This window comes from Mastomys coucha, unplaced genomic scaffold, assembly GCF_008632895.1.
Source record: "Mastomys coucha isolate ucsf_1 unplaced genomic scaffold, UCSF_Mcou_1 pScaffold16, whole genome shotgun sequence".
Classification (NCBI taxonomy): domain Eukaryota; kingdom Metazoa; phylum Chordata; class Mammalia; order Rodentia; family Muridae; genus Mastomys; species Mastomys coucha.
Genome location: NW_022196898.1, coordinates 30,151,421 through 30,173,936, shown reverse-complemented (window position 1 = coordinate 30,173,936; position 22,516 = coordinate 30,151,421). Strand labels below are relative to the sequence as shown.

General features: G+C 38.4%; 1 protein-coding gene across 1 annotated transcript in view; it reads right to left on the bottom strand.

The window, feature by feature from the left end:
* The window catches only part of Pdgfc (platelet derived growth factor C), a 169,011-nt gene that overhangs the window by 60,570 nt on the left and 85,925 nt on the right, over window positions 1–22,516 (bottom strand). The window contains exon 2 of the mRNA XM_031374165.1: window positions 14,924–15,119. Coding sequence (XP_031230025.1) covers window positions 14,924–15,119 — 196 coding nt within the window. The remainder of the gene's footprint in view (window positions 1–14,923; window positions 15,120–22,516) is intronic.

Here is a 22,516-nt window from a genome sequence, read left to right as displayed (position 1 = left end):
TTTCTTTATTGTTTCTATTTCCATTTTTAGATTCTGGTTGGTTTTGCTCATTTCCTTCACCTGTTTGACTGGGTTTTCCTGTAGTTCTTTAAGGGATTTTTGTGTTTCCTTTTTAAGAGCTTCTACCTCTTTACCTGTGTTCTCCTGTATTTCTTTGAGGGTGCTATTTATGTCTTTCTTAAGGTCCTGTATCATCATCATGATAAGTGATTTTAGATCTGAATCTGTCGTTTCCGATGTAATGGTGTGTCCAGGACTTGCTATGGTGGGAGAATTGGGTTCTAATCATGGCAAGTGACCTTGGTTTGTGTTGTTTATTTTCTAAGATTGCCCCGTGCCATCTGGTTAACTCTAGTGCTACCTGCCCTTGCTAAATCTGACTGGAGCCTGTCCTTCCTGTGATCCTGGTTGTGTCAGAACTCCTCAGAGTTCAAGCTGTCTCTGTGATCCTGTGATTCTGGGTTCCTGGGATCCTGGGCTTGTTAGATCACCTGGGAGTGTGGCTTTCTCTGTATGTTGTGGGACTGGCTGCAGAGCTTGTGCCCAAGGTCTGCTCAGAACACTAACCCAGACAGATCAGAAGGAACTGGAGTCACTGGGCTGGCAGAGTTCCTGTGCGCCTGGTCTGGCTGGTCCCAGTTATGCCCAGTGTTGGGACAGATGTTGGTACCTGTTCACCTCTGATCCTGGGTGTGTCAGAACGCCTGGGAGTGGAGCTTCCTCTGGGTGTTGTGGGACTAGCTGCAGAGCTTGTACCCCAAGAATTCTTTATCCAGATCCTCAGGCAGCAGAGATTCTGGATCTGGCTTGAGCTTTTGAAAACCTCAAAGCCCAACCCCAGTGACACACTTCCTCCAACAAAGCCACACCTCCTGATCCTGCTCAAGTAGTGCCACTTCCTGATGACTAAGCATTCAAATCTATTAGCCTATGAGGGCAGGGTCATTCTTATTCAAACCATCACACATATGTAAGATTCTGGTTCCAGTAACAATACCATAAAACAACAGCAAAATGAATATCATGATCAAACAAGCAAAGCGCTTTAACCAAAACCAGCCTTCTAGTAGAAAGTGACTTTAAGTGACTTAAGTGAGTCTGATACAGGACAGGCATCCTTAGCAGGTATTGCTACCAAGAAATTAAATTCTTCCATGCAAACAGTCTACCAACTCAACCTAATCAAAGTCAAAGAAATCAATATGATGAATGGAACTAACCTTTTCATTTTCTAAAACAGTTGCTTCCATGTGTAGGTGCTGAAAGGTACATTCAGCATTTGATCCTGATTCTGATGAAACAATCACCTTTTCTCCGGCACTGAAATGTTCTCTTAAATCCTAGCAACCTTAACAGGCCTAGTAACACTAATCTCTGTGTACTAATTACCTGCACGTAAGGTCCTCATAAAAACTAAAGACTTTATATTGTTGTGTTTTTATTAGACATTTTCTTTATTTACATGTAAATTTCTCCTTTCCCAGTTTCCCCTCCAAAAAACAAAGAAACAAACAAAAACAACAAAAACAAACCCCTGTTGCCTCCCCACTCCCCATGCCTGCCACCCCACCCTCTCCCACTTATTGGCCTTGGCATTCCCCTACACTGGGGCACAGAACACAACAATATAATGTAATAATGACATTTATAGAGAAAGCTTATTATTCTCTCTCTTCCCTGGAAAGTTACTTTTATTAAAGAACAGTGCTGAGGAAAATCTTCTTTCTCACTCTCAGTATTCACAAATTCTCTTATTGCTTATCTAGAGTTAAGATGGATTAATAAAACAAAAACAGACCTGAAAAAAAAACAAAAAACAAAAAACTAAAGACTATGTCTAAAGAGGATGTATGCTCATATACAAACACACAAATATACTCTCATATATAATATATCATCTCTCTCACACATATACATGTTCATACACACATTCACACACACAATCTCTCATACACACACACACAGAGAGAGAGAGAGAGAGAGAGAGAGAGAGAGAGAGAGGGAGAGAGAGAGAGAAAGAGAGAGGGAGAGAGAGAGAGAAAGAGAGAGGGAGAGAGAGAGAGAGAGAGAGAGAGAGAGAGAGAGAGAGAGAGAGAGAGAGAGAGAGAGAAAGAGAGAGAGAGAGAAGCGGGGCAGTGCTGAGAATCAAACACAGAAACTCCAGCATCTACCATGGAGAAACAGCACTAACCTAAGAAGGTCCATACTTCATATAACTGATAATTAAAAGAGATATTCTCTTTTGGGCAAATTTCAGCATCTACATACAGAGAAGGACAGCACTACATTCTCCACTGTTTATACTCTAAAGCTGTCTTCACAGAGAGTTCTGGTTAGGGAGAAAAGGCCATCTGGCCATCTGGCCTCCTACACTGCCTGTGTTTCAGTGTCTGTGAAGAAGGCAGGGCATGGCTTATACAAGCATCTACCATGACCGACACTCAATTTCAATAAATCTTAGGCAAGCCATAACCACCATATATCATTTCTTTAAGACATTGCACAAAGCTTGTCCTTTGAAGAGAATTAATGAAATGTTACTTTTAAATGAGGCTTTTCCTATGACATTTGTAGTCCCATAGTTTTGATCTGATAATGAATGCTGTCTTTAATTTCATGGCCATATTACAATAGAAAGCTTTTTGTTTTCAACATTTATTTTTCCGCCAACACACAGTATCTGCACTTTTAAGAGGGATATCATTGTAATGTGACACACAGTTACAGTGTGGAATGGTGGTACTTCTATCTCCGCAAATATGAGCACATGTGTGCCAGGTATGGAACACAACTGTGAATCGTTCTCCAGTTGCTGAACCCATTGAAGGCTACCCAAACATTGAGGTTACTTTCAATTTAGATTATTTTAAAAATTGAAAATATCACATTCTTATCCAATGTACTATGATCATATTACCTCAGCTACCCTCTAACATGGCCTCAAATCCTGGCAACCCTTATTTTTTCCTCTGCTGCTCCCCAAATATTCCTATACTCCCATGCCTTTCTTTTTTCCTTCTTTCCTTCCTAGACTGTGGAGCCAAGGCTATGACTACTGGACACTGTGATCTTCTCTGTTGCCACCTTGGTTTCCATTGGACATAACTATTCAGCCATATTGAAATCATTGCATGTTTCCCATTGTTTAGTTATTAGTTGTCAGTCATGCTGGCTGCTGCCTCTCACTCACAGAACAGTAAGCAGGTGCTCACCATTACAAGACTGTCCCTGAAGGGAGCACCAGTGAGAAGGTCATATCCTCATGCTGCCTTCCCTTAAAATGGAAAGATGAAGATGAATCTGGGATGAGGCACTTCTACCGACATATCTCACAACCAATCAAATGCAGCAAAGAGGCCCTCTGTAGTGCGTATCCCTCTTTCCATTTAACCTTTATTTATTTATTCTGTCAGTTTTCAGAGAAGAAAATCAAATAATTTAGAAATCCATTAAATAATCAGAAAAATATCTTACAGCAGTATCTGCCTGCGATATAAAAGGCTATGAAGGCAGCCTTTTACTAAGAGACTAACTTAATTAAAGGGGAGCCTTTTCCATTAAGACAAATAAGACTTCAATGAAATTTAGCATCCCAGCAGTCAGTAATTTGAAAGGTTGGTATAGGTGATACATGTGTATTATATGTGAGCCTCTAAGGTGGCTCAGCAGATAAAGTCCTAATGACCCTAATTCCATCCCTGGGTGCCTCATGGCAGAAGGGGAGAACCAACCCTGCAGTGTTGTTTTTTTCACATCCACATGTGCTGAAGCAAGTGTGCACTCATGTGTGAGCACACAAACACACAAAGTAAATGTTAAGGAAAATATGCTCTTTGAAAGCTCATATGGCAAAATGGAGTGAATGCTTTGATATTGAAGATGTTATTACACACAGCATGGGGAGAGAAGCTGGTATAGAAAGGCTGTTGCAGTGTTCCACTGTCCAGTTAACTCCTTCTAACGTCCTTAGCAAGCAATGAGCAATGATCTATTGCTTCTTTAGCCAGTACTTTCCTTCTAGGTAAAAAAATCCAGGTTAATTAGTGCATTGGTTAATTAGTCAAACAAGGACGCTTATTTACATTTCTTCATTCCTAGAGGTTTCTCTAGAATAAGCCAACATGGCACTTGAATAGCCTGAAAGAGTGTCTTCATCCTAACTCCCAGCAAGACAACTTAAAATAAGGGCATGTCTCAGTGGAAACTTCCAAGAGCCCAGAACCTTACAGTCTACAAATGATAAGGCTCTGCCTGGGTAATTGAAGGAAACTGGTCTTTGGCAAAAGAATCCCATGGAAGGTGGGAAAAAGAAGGCCAGGAGCAGAAGAATATGCTAGGAGATGAGAAAAGGACACAGAAAAAAAATCAGACCCTAGTTCTGGAGTAGACTGATGGGAGTGTGGGTCATTACAGACACATATTTTCTCTACTCGGAATGTTGATTTTGAATACTTCAAAACATAAAACCAAAACATTTCATTAGCCAAAGCATAGTCCTTTGATCTTAGCCTTATTCAGAAATCCACCCATCATTTTAAGTCCTCTGAGGAATGTTTTCTGTTTTGTGTTTGCTGATTTTTTTTTTAAACTACAAAACTACATTCTACAGAGGTCAAAGGATAACAAAGCTATAAATTATGCCACTGAGCTAACAATACTCAAAAGACTTGTTGGGAAGGTCAACTGCACTCTGAAAGGAGCTTTATTCTGGGGCCAAAAGTACAGGTGGGAAAACAGTAACTGGCAATTTGGAAGCTGCAGAGCAGCAACCCCATCTGCCCTTAGCACCAAGAAGAGACACTGTTAAGCTTGTACCTCCTCCTCCTCTTTTAGTGGGGAGAGAAGTCTGCTCTCAGGAACTCAAATCACAGGGTACCACTTTGAATTGGGGAATGGCCACAGAACAGGACTTTGCCAATCACTGCAGCACAGTGTCCTATTCCTGCTGCTGTAAGTTATTGGGCTCTAGTAGTACTAAGCTCACACCTACTCTAACACAGCAAAATCCGTCCCAGAAAAGTTACAAGAGAAGGTTCTTTCCCCTTGGATTAATTGACATCCGAAAATAATAGGGAACTAGAAAAAAAGTCATCTAGAAGAGGTAGATAGAGGCAGAAGAGGGCAGCAGACTCCAGATGCTGTCATTTTGACATCTGGATAGAGCCATCACTGAACCCTCGAGTGGCATGATCTAGACTAGCTGTATTCATTAGAGAGCTTCTGTGGCCATTTGAAGTCCCAATAGCACTCCTTGGATAAATCTCATTGTCTTTCCAGCCACATCACTAACTAACTAGAGAAATGTGCGTTGTTACTTTGTAGCTCCAGCAGTATGTCAGATGATTCCTAGACACTAGGCAGTAAGGGCTCTAGGCTGTCCTGGTGTATTCTTTCTGTTTCCATAATGTAGAAGGCAGAGAAGGGACACCTTGACTTGTGATCATAGAACAACACATTCTCTGTGAATTGTACCTAATGAAGATGCTGCAATTGTTGACAATGTGCAAATGGCTTTTGTCTTGAAGCAAAAGATAACTTAGAAGTTAAATGGAAAACACTGGGGCCCTGGAGATTCTCATTGCACTCAGGTATATGGGTACCCGAGTTCCCAGTGCACCAAAGGAAAAAAAATGCTAGTAAGGGAGAAAAATGTTCTGATTTTTGGGTCAATTGAGAAAGAATCTGGCGAAGTGCAATTAGAAAGAATTATAATCCTGGAAGTTTTGTGCTTAGAAAATCTAAACAGAAAATCTTCTGAGAAGTCTGACCTCTGCAGTCTGTCTTCTGATGCATTCATCCCCAGATCTGTTAGAAATGACTTCCTATCGACCAGCACATGACCCTCCATCAACAATAGGCTTGTCTTCAGACAGCATGAGAAAAGATGCTTAGCACCAGCTCGGGATCCAAAGCTTTTCACCTTAGGTAGACCTCAGCTAGCACCACAGACTCTCCACTAGCTGTCTCCAAGGCAACTCCCAGTCCTGCAAAACTCCTCATTCTCATATAGTGCCTGCATTTACCAAATATGGCAAACTGAGTTTTCACTTCTCCATCATATAAACATCATTTTATTTTCAGTAAGTGTTATGGAGCAAGCCTAATTTGTAATATATTCCTTGGTTGTTCTCAGAGAACATGGTCTCCTGCATGTCAGTGTGTAAGTCTGTTTTTTTTTTTTAAACTGCCAACACAACATTGTCCAGGTGCTTCTCTTGCTTCTTCTTCCTCACAGCTGCAAGGATTTGTTTCAGGAACTTGTGTGATTGGAATGCATGTATCTTATCAACATCCCTGTGTTAATTTATAACACCTAAGACTGTGATGGTAATAAGACGAAGTGTCATGGGAGGTGATGACGTTATGAAGGCCATTGTTGTCTCCATAAAATTAAAATAAGCCCCTCATTCTTTGTGTCATGTGGAAAGAGAGGAGGAAGACTGTACCTGTGGCCAGGTTGCCATCATCCTCGAGATCTATTGGCACCTTAATTTTGTTCTTGCATCCAGAACTGAGAAATAAAAATTTTGTCATTTATAAGCCACCTTTCTATGGCATTGTGTTCCAGTGAGCAGAGATAATAACCAGCAATGGCATGCCTCAGCACAAGGCATCTCCTAGGATAAAATTCAGAGAGGTCAGGGATGCTTCAGGCCATTCTGGCTGCCCCTGTGAATACAAGCCAGTTACAGAGTTCTCAATGCATCTAGGACCCAACACAACAACTATTTTGTCTTCTAGCAGGATGCCCACAGCAGACCTCCAGAAGCATTGCTTTGCCTGCTTAATCTGTCTTTTGTGTGCAGTAACATAAAAACTGTAAGTAATGAGTTACAGTGCTACACCCAGATACTTAATCTTGGTCGAAGAGAAGCTGTGCTTTCTGCAGGATCAAAAATGATTTTTTTTAACCAAATACAAACTATTAACAGTTATAGCATTCATCCCCTCAGTCCTTTTAAGGAGGCCCAAACATTTCACTTGGGAAGTCCTTATGATACATTTAAATATTTCTGTGATCATTATCAGCCACATAAACAACATTCCTTTACTAAAGTTGTTTGGGCACCAACTAAGGCAAGCTTGTTTGCATAAGGTAATATTGTCTTAAAATTTTTATGCTGTACAACTTGCAAAGGTTTTATGAACCTGATGTAAGAAATCTATGGTACTCTCAAATGAAGAAATCAGAGTGATATACAGAAAATGGATATTTGAGATTTGAGGTCTGCATGGCAAGTTTAGTCTAACCACTTTATGTAGAAATGATATTTATTTAGTTTTTAGCACAAATACCCAGTTATGGTATGATTTAGAAAACGGACAGAAAAGTAGTATGAGCACAACCTATTAAAGTAACAACTGTTAGGTCTATGCGCTGGGGTGGGTAGCATTTTATCTTGTCTTTTTCCTAGTCATTTTCACAGACTGTGGACTATGTGAAAGCATAGTCATCTTTGCACTGCTGACATTATATTACCCAATACAGTGCTCAGTAAATATTTGTTGAATGTGGGAATAAATAAATGAATGAGTAAATAATAAGGTCACACTGACTCTACTATAAACAGGAGGAAGACAAACAAATGCCTAAGGGAAATGGCTTATTTTAGACAAAGACTATACATTTTGAACATATTAAATTCTAAATATTAAACAATCTGCTTAATTTAGCCAATTTAGTATTTCCAGAATCCAACACGACAACTGGTTGTCGTGTGTTGGTCAAGTATTTTTAAAAAGCGATATGCAGTAAGAAGACAGTTTTTTCAGTCAAATTGGTGCTTAACAAATCCTTTTACAAATGCTGGGGATATGGATCCTGCAGAAAGCCGAAGCTATATCATATAACCTTTTAGATCATCTTGCTTTTAGAAATTTATGGGCAATGAGGGAATTATTTATGCCAGAAAAGAAAAAGAGAAATGTTTAAACAAACAAACAAACAAACCCCAAAGAACTTTCTACTAAAATCTTCCCCAGGGAATTACATCACATCTCTGTAATAGAGGAGCAGGGTCAGTAAAGGATACATTAAATATGAGTATGTAGAGCAGAAGATCAGGAATCTACCAAAGTACTCATCATTCTCCATATCAGCCCAACTTTTCAGATAGATGATAGATAGATAGGTAGATAGATAGATAGATAGATAGACGGATAGATAGATAGATAGATAGATAGATAGATAGATGATAGGTAGATAGATAAATAGATACATAGATAGATACATAGATAGATAGATAGATAGATAGATAGATAGATAGATAGACAGACAGACATATAGATACATAGATAGGTAGGTAGATAGATGATAGATAGATAGATAGATAGATAGATAGATAGATAGATAGATAGACAGACAGACATATAGATACATAGATAGGTAGGTAGATAGATAGATAGATAGATAGATAGATAGATAGATAGATAGATAGATAGATAGACAGGCAGACAGACAAAAAGACACAAAAAGTTGAAAAGAGAGAAACTGTAAAACAAAGTATCTACTGTTTATAGGAAGGCAGGCAGATTCACATAAGTGTCCTCTGCCAATAGTCATTGAAGGTCACCTTAGCTGAGATCCCTAATAGTGGGGACATGGAACCTGAAGTGCCCACCTCTTGTGGCCCCTCAATGAGAAATAGGCACACCAAACTACCCACAAAACTTTTGAGCCAAAATTTGTCCTGTCTAAAAGAAATGCAGGGAGAAAGATGAAACAGAGACTGAAGAAATGGCCAACCAATAACTGGTCCAAAACTGAGACCCATCCTATGGGCAAGCACCAGTCCCTGACTCTATCAATGATACTTTGTTATACCTGCAGCCAGGAGCCTAGCATAACTGTCCTCTGAGAGGCTCTGTGGGGCAGCTGACTGAAACAGATGCAGATACCCATAGCCAAACATTGGAGGGAGGAAAGGATTGAAAGCATTCCAGGGGATAGGAACTCCACAGGAAGACCAACAGAGCTAATTAAACTAGACCCCAGGGAGCTCTCAGAAACTGAGACCAACCAAACAGCATACACAGGCTGGCCCAAGGCCCCCAGAAAATATGTAGCAGACCTGCATCTCAGTCTCCATGTGGCTCCACCAACAACTGGTGCCCGACATGGAGGAACTGTCCCTAAGGCTGGTACCTGACTGTGGATTCAGTTCCCCAACAGGGCTGCTTTATCAGACCTCAGTGTGGTAGAGAATGCTCCTAACGCTGCAGAGACTTAATTTGTCAGGGTGGGAGAATACTTGGGGGGGGATGCTCCACTCTCTCAGAGAAGAAGAGGAGAGAGATTGGGAAGGGATTCTGGGAGGGGGGGACCAGAAAGAGACAGCTTTTGAGTTGTAAATTAGTGAAATACACACACATGCACACACACACACACACACATATATATACATATATATGTAAATATATATATATATATATATATATATATCCCTCCCCATATATATGTACATATATATACAGTCCTACCCAACTGGCTACATATTGTACTGAGTGAAGCCACTGCTCCACTCCTGCTCACTGTGTACATCCTCACACTACTACCACAGTGTTGCCTTCCATGGAACCCAGAGATTGTCTTTGTACCCAGGCAAAGTTACTGTTGATCCCATGAACTTGCCTAATTTTTTCCTGTAAAGCTGCAGTAGTTGCCATTTACAAAAACTCAAAAGCTGGCCTGTATGTCACCAATTCAATGCTGCTGTATGGTCCTTATGTAACTGCAATGGTGAGTTTTAATTGTCAACATGACATGGTCTAGAAAGAAGAGAGTATCAATGAGGGACTGTGTGGAAGAGCTGAGCCTGAGGTCGTGTCTGTTAGAGACAGTTCTTGATTGGTAAGTTTTCATTGATAAGTGAAAACCTAGCCTGCTTTGTTTACAACCATTATCAGGGCAGAGAATCCTGGAGTGTGTAAGTTTAGCGAGTGAGCAGAACACTAATGGGCATGTGTTCATTTCTCTCTCTGCTTTTCACTGAGGAAATGACATGTTTTCCGTCCCTATCTTGGCTTACTGAAAATGATGGGCTGTAATCTGAAGTTGTGAGCCAAATCAACCCTTTCTTCATAAAGTTGTTCTGGCAGGGTCTGTTACCACAGCAACCGAACACAGGACAAATCCAGTTCTCACATCCCTATCCCCACAATGAAAGGACCATTTGAAACCTAATTTAAGTGCATACAACCTGGTTTTGCACAACTTCCTCCTAAATGCTAGCAAAGCTGTCAAATGGTCTTCTCCATCACCACATTAAAGAGCTCAGCTGTACTTTCTCAGAAGCAGGTTAGTTACGGGACACCTGAGAGCAAGAAGGGAAAAACTATCATCATGGGCACTCGCTTCGACATTACCAGCCATCTAGAATCATAGGAGCCATGACTGCCTACTGCTGTGCAGTGTTTGTTGGTTTTTCTGATAGTTCCCTGGCATCTATAATTAAGCAAGCCTTTAGAACACAAGATACAACATTGCAACAGGACTATGGTACAATGGACTCCCAAGAATTTGCCTGCAGCCTTTGATGTGAGCTTCAGTTAAGCCAGGAATATTCTAACTAAGGCGGCTTTTGTCCTAACCACTATACATGTCCTTCTTCCTACCCCAAGTCTGCAGTCAGGAACCAACAAATTACCAATCAACTGTACTATAGGCAGTCATGGATCTTCCTGCTGCCTTATTCAATCTCAAGGGACATTACACACAATTCTCATAGAAAGGACATGGTTATTCTGGAAGAATGCTTAACATTGTAGAAGGAAGGAAAATATAGCTTACTGTACTGGCTGGTTTTGTGTGTCAAATTGACACAGATGGAGCTATCACAGAGAAAGTAGCCTCCCTTGATGAAATGCCTCCATGATAGCCAGCTGTAAGGCATTTCCTCAATTAGTGATCAAGTGGGGGAGAGCGCAGCCCATTGTGGGTGGTGCCATCCCTGGACTGGTAGTCCTAGTTTCAGTAAGAAAGCAAGCTGAGCAAGCCAGGGGAAGCAAGCCAGCAGCATCCATCCTTTGCTTTTGCATCAGCACCTGCTTCTTGCCCTGTGTGAGTTCTTGTCCTGACTTCCTTTGGTGATGAACAGCAATGTGGAAGCGTATGCTGGAAAAAACCCTTTCCTTCCCAACTTGCTTCTTGGTCATGATGTTTGTGCAGGAATAAAAACCCTGACTAAGACATTTACTTTTATATATTATTTAATTAAATGGTATTTTAAAGATAGTAATTAAAAAGATATTGGTGCATACTTTTTTAATTAAAAGGAAAAATAGAATGAAAAGACAGTATAAATAATATACTAAAGGAAACTGAAGAAACATAAAAATATTATAGAATTAAATATTCATAAAACACTAGTATCCTAGAATAAATTCTCTGGTAATTTTGGGCACATAGACACAAACTCTTACATGCATACACATAGAAAGATAAAAAGAATCAAGGCAAATAATAACTTAAGAGGGTTCTTTACATTAGGAATTGTGTACCTTGAAGCAAAAACAAAACATCAGTGAAAAGAGATAATGTTATATTTCTGAGCTTAATTCACTAATATCATTTTAACAGATGTAAGGAAATAAAATCTTTACTAAATATTATAAGTCTTATACAATCAGATATGCTTGTATACATATACACAGTATATAAAGGTATGGGTGCATGGGTACATGCATACACACATACACACACAGCCCTCATCCAGGAAATCATTTAAAGTAGGAAGAGCTATTTTAAATTTGGATCTTTTGAGGTGGAAAGATACACATTTAATCTGGACCACATTGTCAGGTAGCAAGGAAGCTTGTTTTCCTTGCCTGGTTCCCATCACTCCTGCTGACAAGTCCATTCCTTTACTGGCATAGAGCCCACGTCAGCTAAGACATCCAGGGTGTTGGACCAAACAACTACTTTATTCTTGAACATTCTGTTGGTAGACAGTGCAACCACAGCCTCTAAGTCATTTTAATAAATCCTTCTCTATTATGTATCTGTCTTTCTGTCTTCCTGTCTGTCTGTCTTTTTATCTATCTATCTATCTATCTATCTATCTATCTATCTATCTATCTATCTATCCATCTACCTGTTATCTATCATCTATTTGTCTTTCTATTATCTATCTATTTGTCCATCATCAATCTACTCATTCTATAAGTTCTGTTCCTCTAGAAAACACTGACAAACACACTCAAGTAAAATAATTTTTAAAAGACCACATTGAAAAATATATATTGAAACTTAAAGTAACTGAAATGGTCCCAAAGGAGGAAGCAAGATAAGACACCCCTAACAGAAGTGTCTATCATAGAAATGTAATTAAGATAAAGCCATACGGTAAGACAGATACTGCTGACCAACAGAATGAAGCTGTCCAGTATAGGAGATACTTAGCATAGCCCACTACTATGTAAGTTGTCTGACATTGCATATCCCTGGTGAGAATGATTCTTTAGTCAGTGAGGACTGCATGCTATTACATGCTCTGGTGAAAACCTGCACAATCACATGCCAGCAAGCCTTAAATATGAGACACAAGATTTGAATAGCTGAACAGACAAAGGAAAATTAGACCAGAGGCATGTGTAGGCATTTCAAAAAAAAAAAAAAAAAAAAAAAAAAAAAAAAAAAAAAAAAAAAAAAAAAAAAAGGAAAAAAGAGTTGCAATGTGAAAATAACTCAATTTCATCACAATTGAAATTCAACAGAAAAAAAATTTCAAGTTACTGAACACATACTATTTCATACTTGTTATATTACTGAAACTTGATGGAAGGAAAAGAAAAACTTCAGTAAGAATAATATGAAACAGAGATCTTTGTTTTTCAGTGGTAGATGTTTAAAGTGGTCAGTTATAAACATCATTTAATTCTACTTAATTGAATTGAGAATGTAATATGTTAGGTCAACTTTCTGAACATCCTTAGGCATGAATGAAAAAATTGCTTTTGATGGTGTAGAAAAATGACAGCTATCGCAAAGATTCACTAAAGTAGAGCAAATGGGAAAGACTGTATGTGGGCAGTGACTGCCGCTCAGGGAGACAGCCTTTACAGGAACAAGACAGTGCAATCAAGGAGGAACATCAAAGCCATAGGAAAGCTTCTTAAAGTTGGGCTCTATGCTAGATAAAATCATATCGTGTTTTGTTTGTGACAGGCAAGATGATATTTATCTTCTGATCACTATATATATGTGTGTGTGTATATATATATATATATATATAAATATGTGTGTATGTATATATATATGTGTGTGTGTGTATACATATATATATATGTATATATATATATATGTATATATATATGTATAGCCTAGGCAACATACACACATATTATGCTTCTTCCCTAATATGTCCATCAGTTATAGAGAGGTTCCTGAGGCCTCCCCCTCCAGATCTAAATTAGTTATTTTCTACTCAATTGAGAAAACCCCAGACTCTTCATGTGTTTCACAAATTTTGGAATTCTTATTTACAGCAAAAGCATCTAAATAAGAACCCAGAAACATGAGTTTTAAGTTGTGCTTAAGTACATAATTTGTGTCAGATTCCAGGCAACTTGCTGATTTCTCTCACCTACATGATGCTCTATATATTATAGTACTAAACCCCAGTCATCTCAGGATAGCTTCTATTTTTGGAGATTGACATTATACACAGAAAGAAAAACACAATGCAAACCTCAGGCACAGAGAGAAGAAATGTGGTGAAAGGATGTAGATGCTAATGTTAAAAATATTTCCTGTGCCCTGAAATATTTATCTATTATGTAGGACAAAAAGAAAATTCTCTTTTAACATGCATACCAAAGAAGACACAAAGAATCCAGTAGAGACCATCAAGTCAAATATTTGAATGTTGCACAAGTGGCACTGAAGTGAAAATTCTTAAGGTCACCAAACCATAACATGCATATCCACATGGTACTGAAAGAGTAACATTGGTCCGAATTACAGTGGATCATCTGTGTAGCTGAAATACACCAGCTAACTGGATCTTCAATGCTTCAGGAAACCATAGTGCATCCCTACCTTGCACTGTTGTCCTGAATGTCAAATTCTGCTCTCCAGACTGTATCCCTTTCTCCTAATGAGACTCGGGCTTCTTAGTTCTGCCTACATGTAAGTAGGTATCAATGTATCATTTTGATAATGTAAACCTAGTAGATACAGCTTTTGCTTGTGAACTTATGTGCACACATATGTGCGTGCATGTGTGTGGGCATGCATAGGTGTGTGTGTGTTATATTTATGTGTAAGTGACTTGTGAGTGAACATGTGTGTGCATGTCTGTGGAGGCCAACATTTGGTAAGGAGTCTCTTGCACAGTTGCTTCTCTACCTTAATATTTTGAGACAGGATCTCTTTGGTTAGATCTCACCGCTTCAGATACGTAGTCTGACTAGAGAGAGCCTACCCCAACTTGAGATTATACAGCAGCTATACAGCTGCTGTATAATCTGAACCCAAGCCCTTGTGGAGCATGGCAACTTTACCACTAAGCCATCTTCCCAGCTCTCTTTAAATATTGTTTTTATATCATTGACTAGAATTTCAAGCTCAAATATAAGGTAAATGTTAATGGTAATTCAGATTTTCTGGTATAGCTACAATTATTTCATACAATTATTTTCATAACTTTTATTCTCTCTTTCCTATTTTATGCAGAAGTACTCAGATACACTGTTAGCCAAAGCTCTCCTGAACTGCATAGATAAAGGTAGATGGAAAATAATCACTAAGTATATGTGTGTATGAGTCTTCTAATTTGTTTTTAAAAGAAGTCATTAGGTGAAATAAGAGGTGAACATGTTTGTAACCTTAGGTCAGCCAAAGGTTCCATTTAAATGCCTATCACGGAAATAGCTTGAAAACAGCAGTGTTCCACTCTGCTAGAACTCCACACAAGTCACTCACTTGCACAGATCATCTTCTGGATCTTCCAGCCCAAATCTCTCATCAAACGTCAGCTGGATCCGCACATTTTCATCTACTGCAACTAATCTCCACACCAGCACTGTATTTCTTGGGTACGTATGAGGAAACTTCGGGCTGTGGATGCTCCCATTACCAGATATAGTGACAACTCTCTCATGCCGGGGATCTTGCACTCCTAAATCAAAGACACAGGCACAGACATTCTATTAGCACAGATAGATGTTTCCAAAATCACATACTTCAAAACAAGTGGCCACATTTCACTGCAGGTGTTGAAGCCAAGCATGCCTTCCATAATATAAATCAATGATCACCCTTCAAAATCTATCAAAAATATTTTTAAAGCTATGTATTTTATACTGAAAAGAAAATAGAAAATTAGTCTTTCTAACTCTAGTTACTGAAATGTAAACTACCAACATTTTAGACTCTAAATGAGTTTGTTTTAATTCCATAATTTTCTATCATTGTTAATTTTATTTTGAGACAAGATCCAATGTATCCCATGCTATTGCCACACTCACTATAGAGCTGGGGACAGACTTCTAATTATTCTGCGTCTATTTTCCTAGTGTGGAGATAATAGGTTTGAGGCATCAAACTCAACAGTATAATTACCATTAAAAATTCAAATCATAAGTGGTTATTAGCCCATAAATTTGGAATACAGGAAGAACAACCCAAAACCACAAGGAACTCAAGAAGAAGGAAGATCAAAAGGTGGACATTTCATTCCATCTTAAAAGGGGGAGCCAAATACCCATGGAAGGAGTTGCAGAGATTAACTATGGAGCAGAGACTGAAGGAAGGGCAAGCCAGCCTAAATATAGCTATCTCCTGAGAGGCTCTGACAGTACCTGAATAATACAGATGTAGAGGCTCACAGCCATCCATTGAACTGAGTACAGGGTCCTCAATGAAGGAGTTAGAGAAAGGACCTATGGAGCTGAGGGGTTTGCAGCCCCTTAGAAAGAACAATATGAACTAACTAGTACCCTCAGAGCTCCCAGGGTCTCAACCACCAACCAAAGACAGCACATGGATGGGTCTGATTATTCTGGCAGCATGTGTATAGTTGAGGATTGCAAATTTGATCATCAATAGGAGGAGAGGACCTCGACCCTGTGAAGGTTCTGTGCCCCAGTGTAGGGGAATGCCAGGGCCAATAAATGGGAGAGGGTGAGGTGGCAGGCATGGGGAGGGGGGAGGCAACAGGGGTGTGTTTTTGTTGTTTTTGTTTGTTTCTTTGTTTTTCAGAGGGGAAACTGGGAAAGGAGAAATTTACATGTAAATAAAGAAAATATCTAATAAAAAAATTCAAATCATGACTCATTTCCTAAATAATAAAATGATTGCATGGCTGCCTAGAATGAATTTATGTCCCAATTTGCATTAATTTTATTTATGAGAAAATATGAAATAGCTCAAAAAAAAAGAAATGTGAAACTAAATAACCTAAAATGGAACATTATAGGAAGAGGTCACCAGCATCTCTCATATTAGATGAAACTGTCAACAGCAGACAACCCCACAAGCACTCAGAGCTTTCTATCTGCTTTAATAATACCTGGTACCTTAGAAACTGTGCCAACAAAGCAATGTCACCAAGAATTTATTATTCAAGTTTCTATCAAGCTGTATCCAATACAAGCTTAGAGTTTCACAGCAGCTGGAATTATTAAATGAATCCAAGACTTGCACAACCATCCAAAGCAATGGTCCTCCATCTATGGGTCATGATCTCTTTGGGCTTGCATGTCAGATATTCTGCATATGAGACATTTACTTTGTGATTTGATAACAGTGGCAGAATCACAGTTGGGAAGTAACAAAGGAACTAATTTCATAGTTAGGAGTCACCAGAACATGACGAACTGTATGAGGGTCACTGTATTAGGAAGCCTGAGAACCATTGTTCCAAGGTGCAATGAGAGCAAAGCAATGGCTTTGGGTTTTGTTATGAAAAAACTCATGTTCATCTAAAGACAATAAAGCATAACCATTCCTGCCTCACTTCTCTGAGCCTGAGTTTATCACTACAAAGCATGAATGTCAAAAAAAAAAAAAAAAGTACCAGACAATATAGTACAATAGGCTCCCTGGTTGGAATATTTTTCTATCTGCAAAATGACATATTTATATATCTCTCAAACTATCCACACAGCCCCTAGTTGAGGGATGAAGCCAACCACCGATCTCAAAATTTTGAACTCAGAATTGTTCCTGTCCAAAGGAAATGCAGGGACAAAAATTGGAGCATAGACTAAAAGAAAGACCATTGAGAGACCGCCCTACTTTGGGAATTATCCCACCTGCAGACACCAAATCCCTACACTATTGCTGATGCCAAGATGCGCTTGCTGACAGGAGCCTGATATGGCTGTTTCCTGAGAGGTTCTACCAGCACCTGACCAATACAGATGCATAAACTCACAGCCAACTATCAGACTGAGCCTGAAGACTCAAGTGGGAGGGTTAGGGCAATGACTGAATGAGCTGAAAGAGATTGCAACGCCATAGGAAGAACGATATCAACTAACTGGACCACCCAGAGCCCCAAGGGAATAAACCACTAACCATAGAGTATACATGGAGAGATCCAGGGCTCTAGATACATATGTAGAAGGATGGCCTTATCTGACATCAGTGGAAGAGGAAGGAGCCTTTATGCCCCAGCATGGGGGGGGATGTTAGAGGGGTGAGGCAGGAGTGGGTGAGTGTATGGAGGAGTACCCTCATAGAGGCAAAGGAGAAGGAGGAGAGGGGTCAGATGGGATGGGGCAGATTGTGGAGTGGTAACTGGAAAGTGGGATATCATTTAAAATGTAAACAAATAAAATGATTAAAAAATATATATGCTCTACTATGTATCAAAATACCTTATGTGCAATATATGGTCTTAGCATATACAAATGAGTGGTTCTCAAAATGTGGGTCATGACCCCTTTGGTTATCAAATGATCTATTCACAGGGGTTGCATAAGACCATCAGGAAACACAAATATTTACATTACAATTTATAACCAGAGAAAATTACAGTCAAAAATAATTTTATGGTTGGGGCCATCACAACATGTGGATCTTTATGAAAGGGTCACAGTATTAGTAAGGTTGAAAACCACTTCTCTAGAACAAAACTGCTAACTATTGAAATATTCAAACTCTATTTTCATAAACACAATCAAAAGTTTATGTCTAAACTTTCTATCGAAATTTTTTTCACCTTTACAATTTATGATTTCATTAAACATCGTTTGAAGACAAAAAAGATCTAGCCTCTGTTTGTGGTCGTAAGAGTCGTAATTTCATTTAAGTTAAAATTGCAGCTCCAAAAATTTACATCAAAACATGAGGAGAATGAGGTATCCCACCAAACATGTAATTTGCAGGTAACAATCAATGTTTTGTTTAAATCTCAAGCAACCAGACCTATTATCAGAAAAATAAAAGAGGAAAGAGAAAAGGAAAAGGAGAGAGTGTGTCCACACTAGTGAGCATTACATTACACTCTACCAATGTAGACTCTACACTACAATTCTGTGGTTTTTACAGCCATCAATCCAAAAATATAACTTTGCTGAGAATCTAAGCATAAAACAAGCAAGCAGTGCTATAAAGAGAATCTGCCTAGTTTAATAAACATTTGATTTGCTTACAACCAGTGACCACCACACCCAAACTACCAAGAAAACACATGCTTGAAGTCAAGTGACTCAGTCACCAACATAAAATCTTGTAATGTGCATGAAATAACAAATCTTGTATGTCTTAGACAGAAGGAAAAACTACATGAAAGCACTGGTTCATTTTGGTTTTAGAATTCATAATTGTAGCTAATATCCTATTATCTGGCCCAATCCTTCTTATGGCAACAGCATTATGAAATGAGGCCAGGAAGTTGTGTTGTACACCTTTAATCCCAGCACTCAGGAAGCAGAGGCAGGTGGTTCTTTAATTTTGAGGCCAACCTGGTCTACAGAGCAGGTTCCAGAGACACATTATCTCAAACAACAAAAATCAAACAAACAAACAAACAAAACCCCCAGACTAAAATGATTCAATATCAGGGTGGAAAAAGGAAAGAATAGAGAATGATAATGTCAGCACTGTAAAACTACTGGCTACATATACGCAGAAACAACTCAGCTCTTCATCCACTTGACTAGTTTAATATTAAAATCAAAGAAATCCCTTCTTATCTTCCATGAATTATATATTACTGATTCTTTTAGAAAAATATTTACTATGTTTGACAGAGAATAAAAGAGCAGGAAAATCATAAAATCAACAAAAATTATAACATTTCAACATGCATTATTGATAAAGATAACATTTGAATGATTTATTGATAATATGTAAATCAAGACAAGAGACAGTCATTCTTGTCTGTTTGTCACACAGATACTCCTGAGTGCTGGGATTGCAAAAGTACGCCATCATACCAGGTCTAATAAATTAATATTTTACCAGAATATTAGTAAAAGGAACTATAGGATTTGAAGTTTGGTAAATAGAATATGACTTCATCTATGAACTCTAACATGTTCTGTGTCTATCTTGCAGAATCAAGCCAGTTATCAGCAGTGTGTAATGGCCTCCAGGCTGACAGACTTCACAGATGGCCTGTGAAATGTAGTGTGCTTGATTCCAAGTACATGTTATTTTTAAATGTTCAAAAACATTTCTTTGTGAATCAGAGCATCTCATACTAATCCTTATATGACAAGCTCATGTATTCACTAGTCTCATTTGTATTTTACATTGCTTGTGTCTTTGATGATGTATTTATGTATTTCATTTTTGCCCTATTATCCTTCCTTGTCTTCATCTAGATGGTTTGTCTACATGGCTAATTAACAATTTTCATGTTACAAATACTGGAAACCCTATGACATACAACACAGATGGTCATTGCACATAAGGTCATTGAGTCCAGAAACAAAAATTTGTTTTTTTCTTTTCTAGAAAAAACAGAATGATGCCATCTTCCCCTTATTCAATTCATCAAAAGCAAACTTGAACTTCACGGCTAAATAAATGCTTCCTATCAATCATGTCCATATAGAAAGAGCCTCCCAACCACTCCTAATGTCTTGCATTCTGAATTAGGATAAATGTGTAAGATAATACATGAGACAGGAACCCTAGGATCTAGCTTCGGTTTATCATTTCTTTTTCACATTGTTTTATCAAAACCTACCATTTGCTGTGTCTTTAACACCATAGTAGAGTAAGACAGAGGCAGTCAACAAGGCTAGTGCTGTCTACCACAGTTTACAAGTCAGGAGAGCAAATGGCAACTCACTGAGTGAAAAAGGGGGTTGCTGTATTTAGTGCACCAAAAAAAATTATATAATCATATAAGAAATGCCCAATTAAGGTTTTTGGACTTGCTCTAGCTGACTCACTTTTGTCCCCTCTAAAAGGAGTAAACAAGCAAAAGAACTACTCAAGAACTTTGAGACATCAGAGACTAAACAGAGCCGAGTCCCCTTAACAGGGTAACTAGTAAGTCTTAGTATTATGCAAAACAGTACAACTAAGGAATATCCTGCAACCCAAATCCACTTTGAGCATAACCTTTCTACAGTGTGTTCACTGTTTCACACTGTCTGCTACTTTATATCTGTAGAGTATAACTAACATTTGAGGGGCCTGTTTTTTTGTTTGTTTGTTTTCTGAAACACTATTACTTTCATGAGCCAGATAACTTATGGAAATACATAAATGTTATTTGGTCTGGGCCTTATAGGTGTCACTAGCTCTAACACAGTGATAATATAAAGAAAGTGGATCCCAGAATATGGCAGTATGGAGTACTATAGATTACCTCGGCTTTAAAGCATTCACCCTCAAATCCCAACTTTACAAGGATTATTTATGTTAAGGCTATAGAGGCTTCACTCAGCATAGTTAAGTTCTGACATTCATGTTTTAGTAATGAGTCAATTTCCATCATTTGTATTAGATATCTTCACTGAAGTTCATCTATATAATCTATACATGTGCCAGCTGAAAACCACCATCAGAGAGCAGTGACATTTTTTTTAAAAAATACAATATGTTTGGTAATGTTACAACCTCTAGGAATGCCACACTATATAGTCTTATAGTATTTAACTTTATTTAATTGAATATATTAAGTCCTATAATATGAATCAATCAAAGATAAAATTCTGTTATTTTGGGAAAGCCACTTGATGCTTGCTTTTTGTTAACTAGAAATAATTACATTAAAAGTTAAAATGTTTTTAAAAGAAAAATAATTTCATATCTACATTTAAGTGAATGAGAAACACTATCCCTAATACTTTAATTCAAAACTAAAATAAAAAACTGAGGGAAAAGTTAACCAATAGTCAAATTACTTGATATCATTACTCAAGAGGTTGTTGGTTGAGACACCATGCAAATTTAGTCTTATGTATAAAACTTCCCATTTCACAAGAGCAAGTTGGTGGAACCTTAGCTGTCACTTCTAGGCAATGGCTTAGGAGTTTAATGAGGTAAAGCAGAACTTTTGTTACTGTTATAACATAATTTACAGAAGTTAAAAATTCTCTTGAATCTAAAGAAATTATAAGAATGGACACACTAGGGTCTTGGCTGACTCTTGCGAAGGGAGTAAAGGATAGCTTTGGGAAGTGCCTATGCACAGTGCAGGAAAGAGCCTTCCTCCCCTTCCATTATCGCAGAAGCAAGGGATGGAGGCTGCTCTTGTCCTACCCAGAAGCATTATGGAAAATTATTAATATAATTGATTTTTTTCATTATTGGGTCATTCAGAATGAACTCAATGATATCATCTCTGTATTTGGGAATGAGACAATTTGAGAGTAACAGTGATATCCTGAAGCTATGGTGGCTCTTCATCTGTCATAATGGAATCCAGTCCAGGGAAAAAGCCAATGTGTAAAAGTGGGCAGATACATCATAATATAGAATAACAATGCCAAATCCAGGTTGATAACATACAGTAAGCTCACTCTGCCTCTGACTTCTATAGCTACTTATATGAGAAGATCACCTTTACTTTTACGACAATTGAACTGAACATTTCATAACTGAACTAAAACTTGGGAGGGCCATCTGGTTGGGTGTGTCCAGGATGCCAATGATTCAAGGTTGCACAATTATGGTCACATTGTTTCTTTTCTTCTTGAAAATGCCCCACTTACATCATAAAAAACTAAGTAAGTAATGTTTAGAAAATTATTCTCATGTTGAGATTTGCCAAATAGAAAAATTTTGACATCATAGTATTTTAATTCTCAGATGATAAAATAAACTCCAGTTTGATTCAATGGGGTAAACCTAGAAAATGAGTTACTACAGAAGGCAAGCTGGGTATAATCTTATCTAACATGGTAGGGCATGGAGAGCCAAGAGAGCACACACACACACACACACACACACACACATGCATGCACGCACACGGACACACACACGCACACACACACACACACACACATATACGCACGCGCACACACACACGCACACACACCATTACATTAAAGCAATTGCACACAGGAAAGGAGCAATAACTATAGCTCTACATATGCTATATGCTCA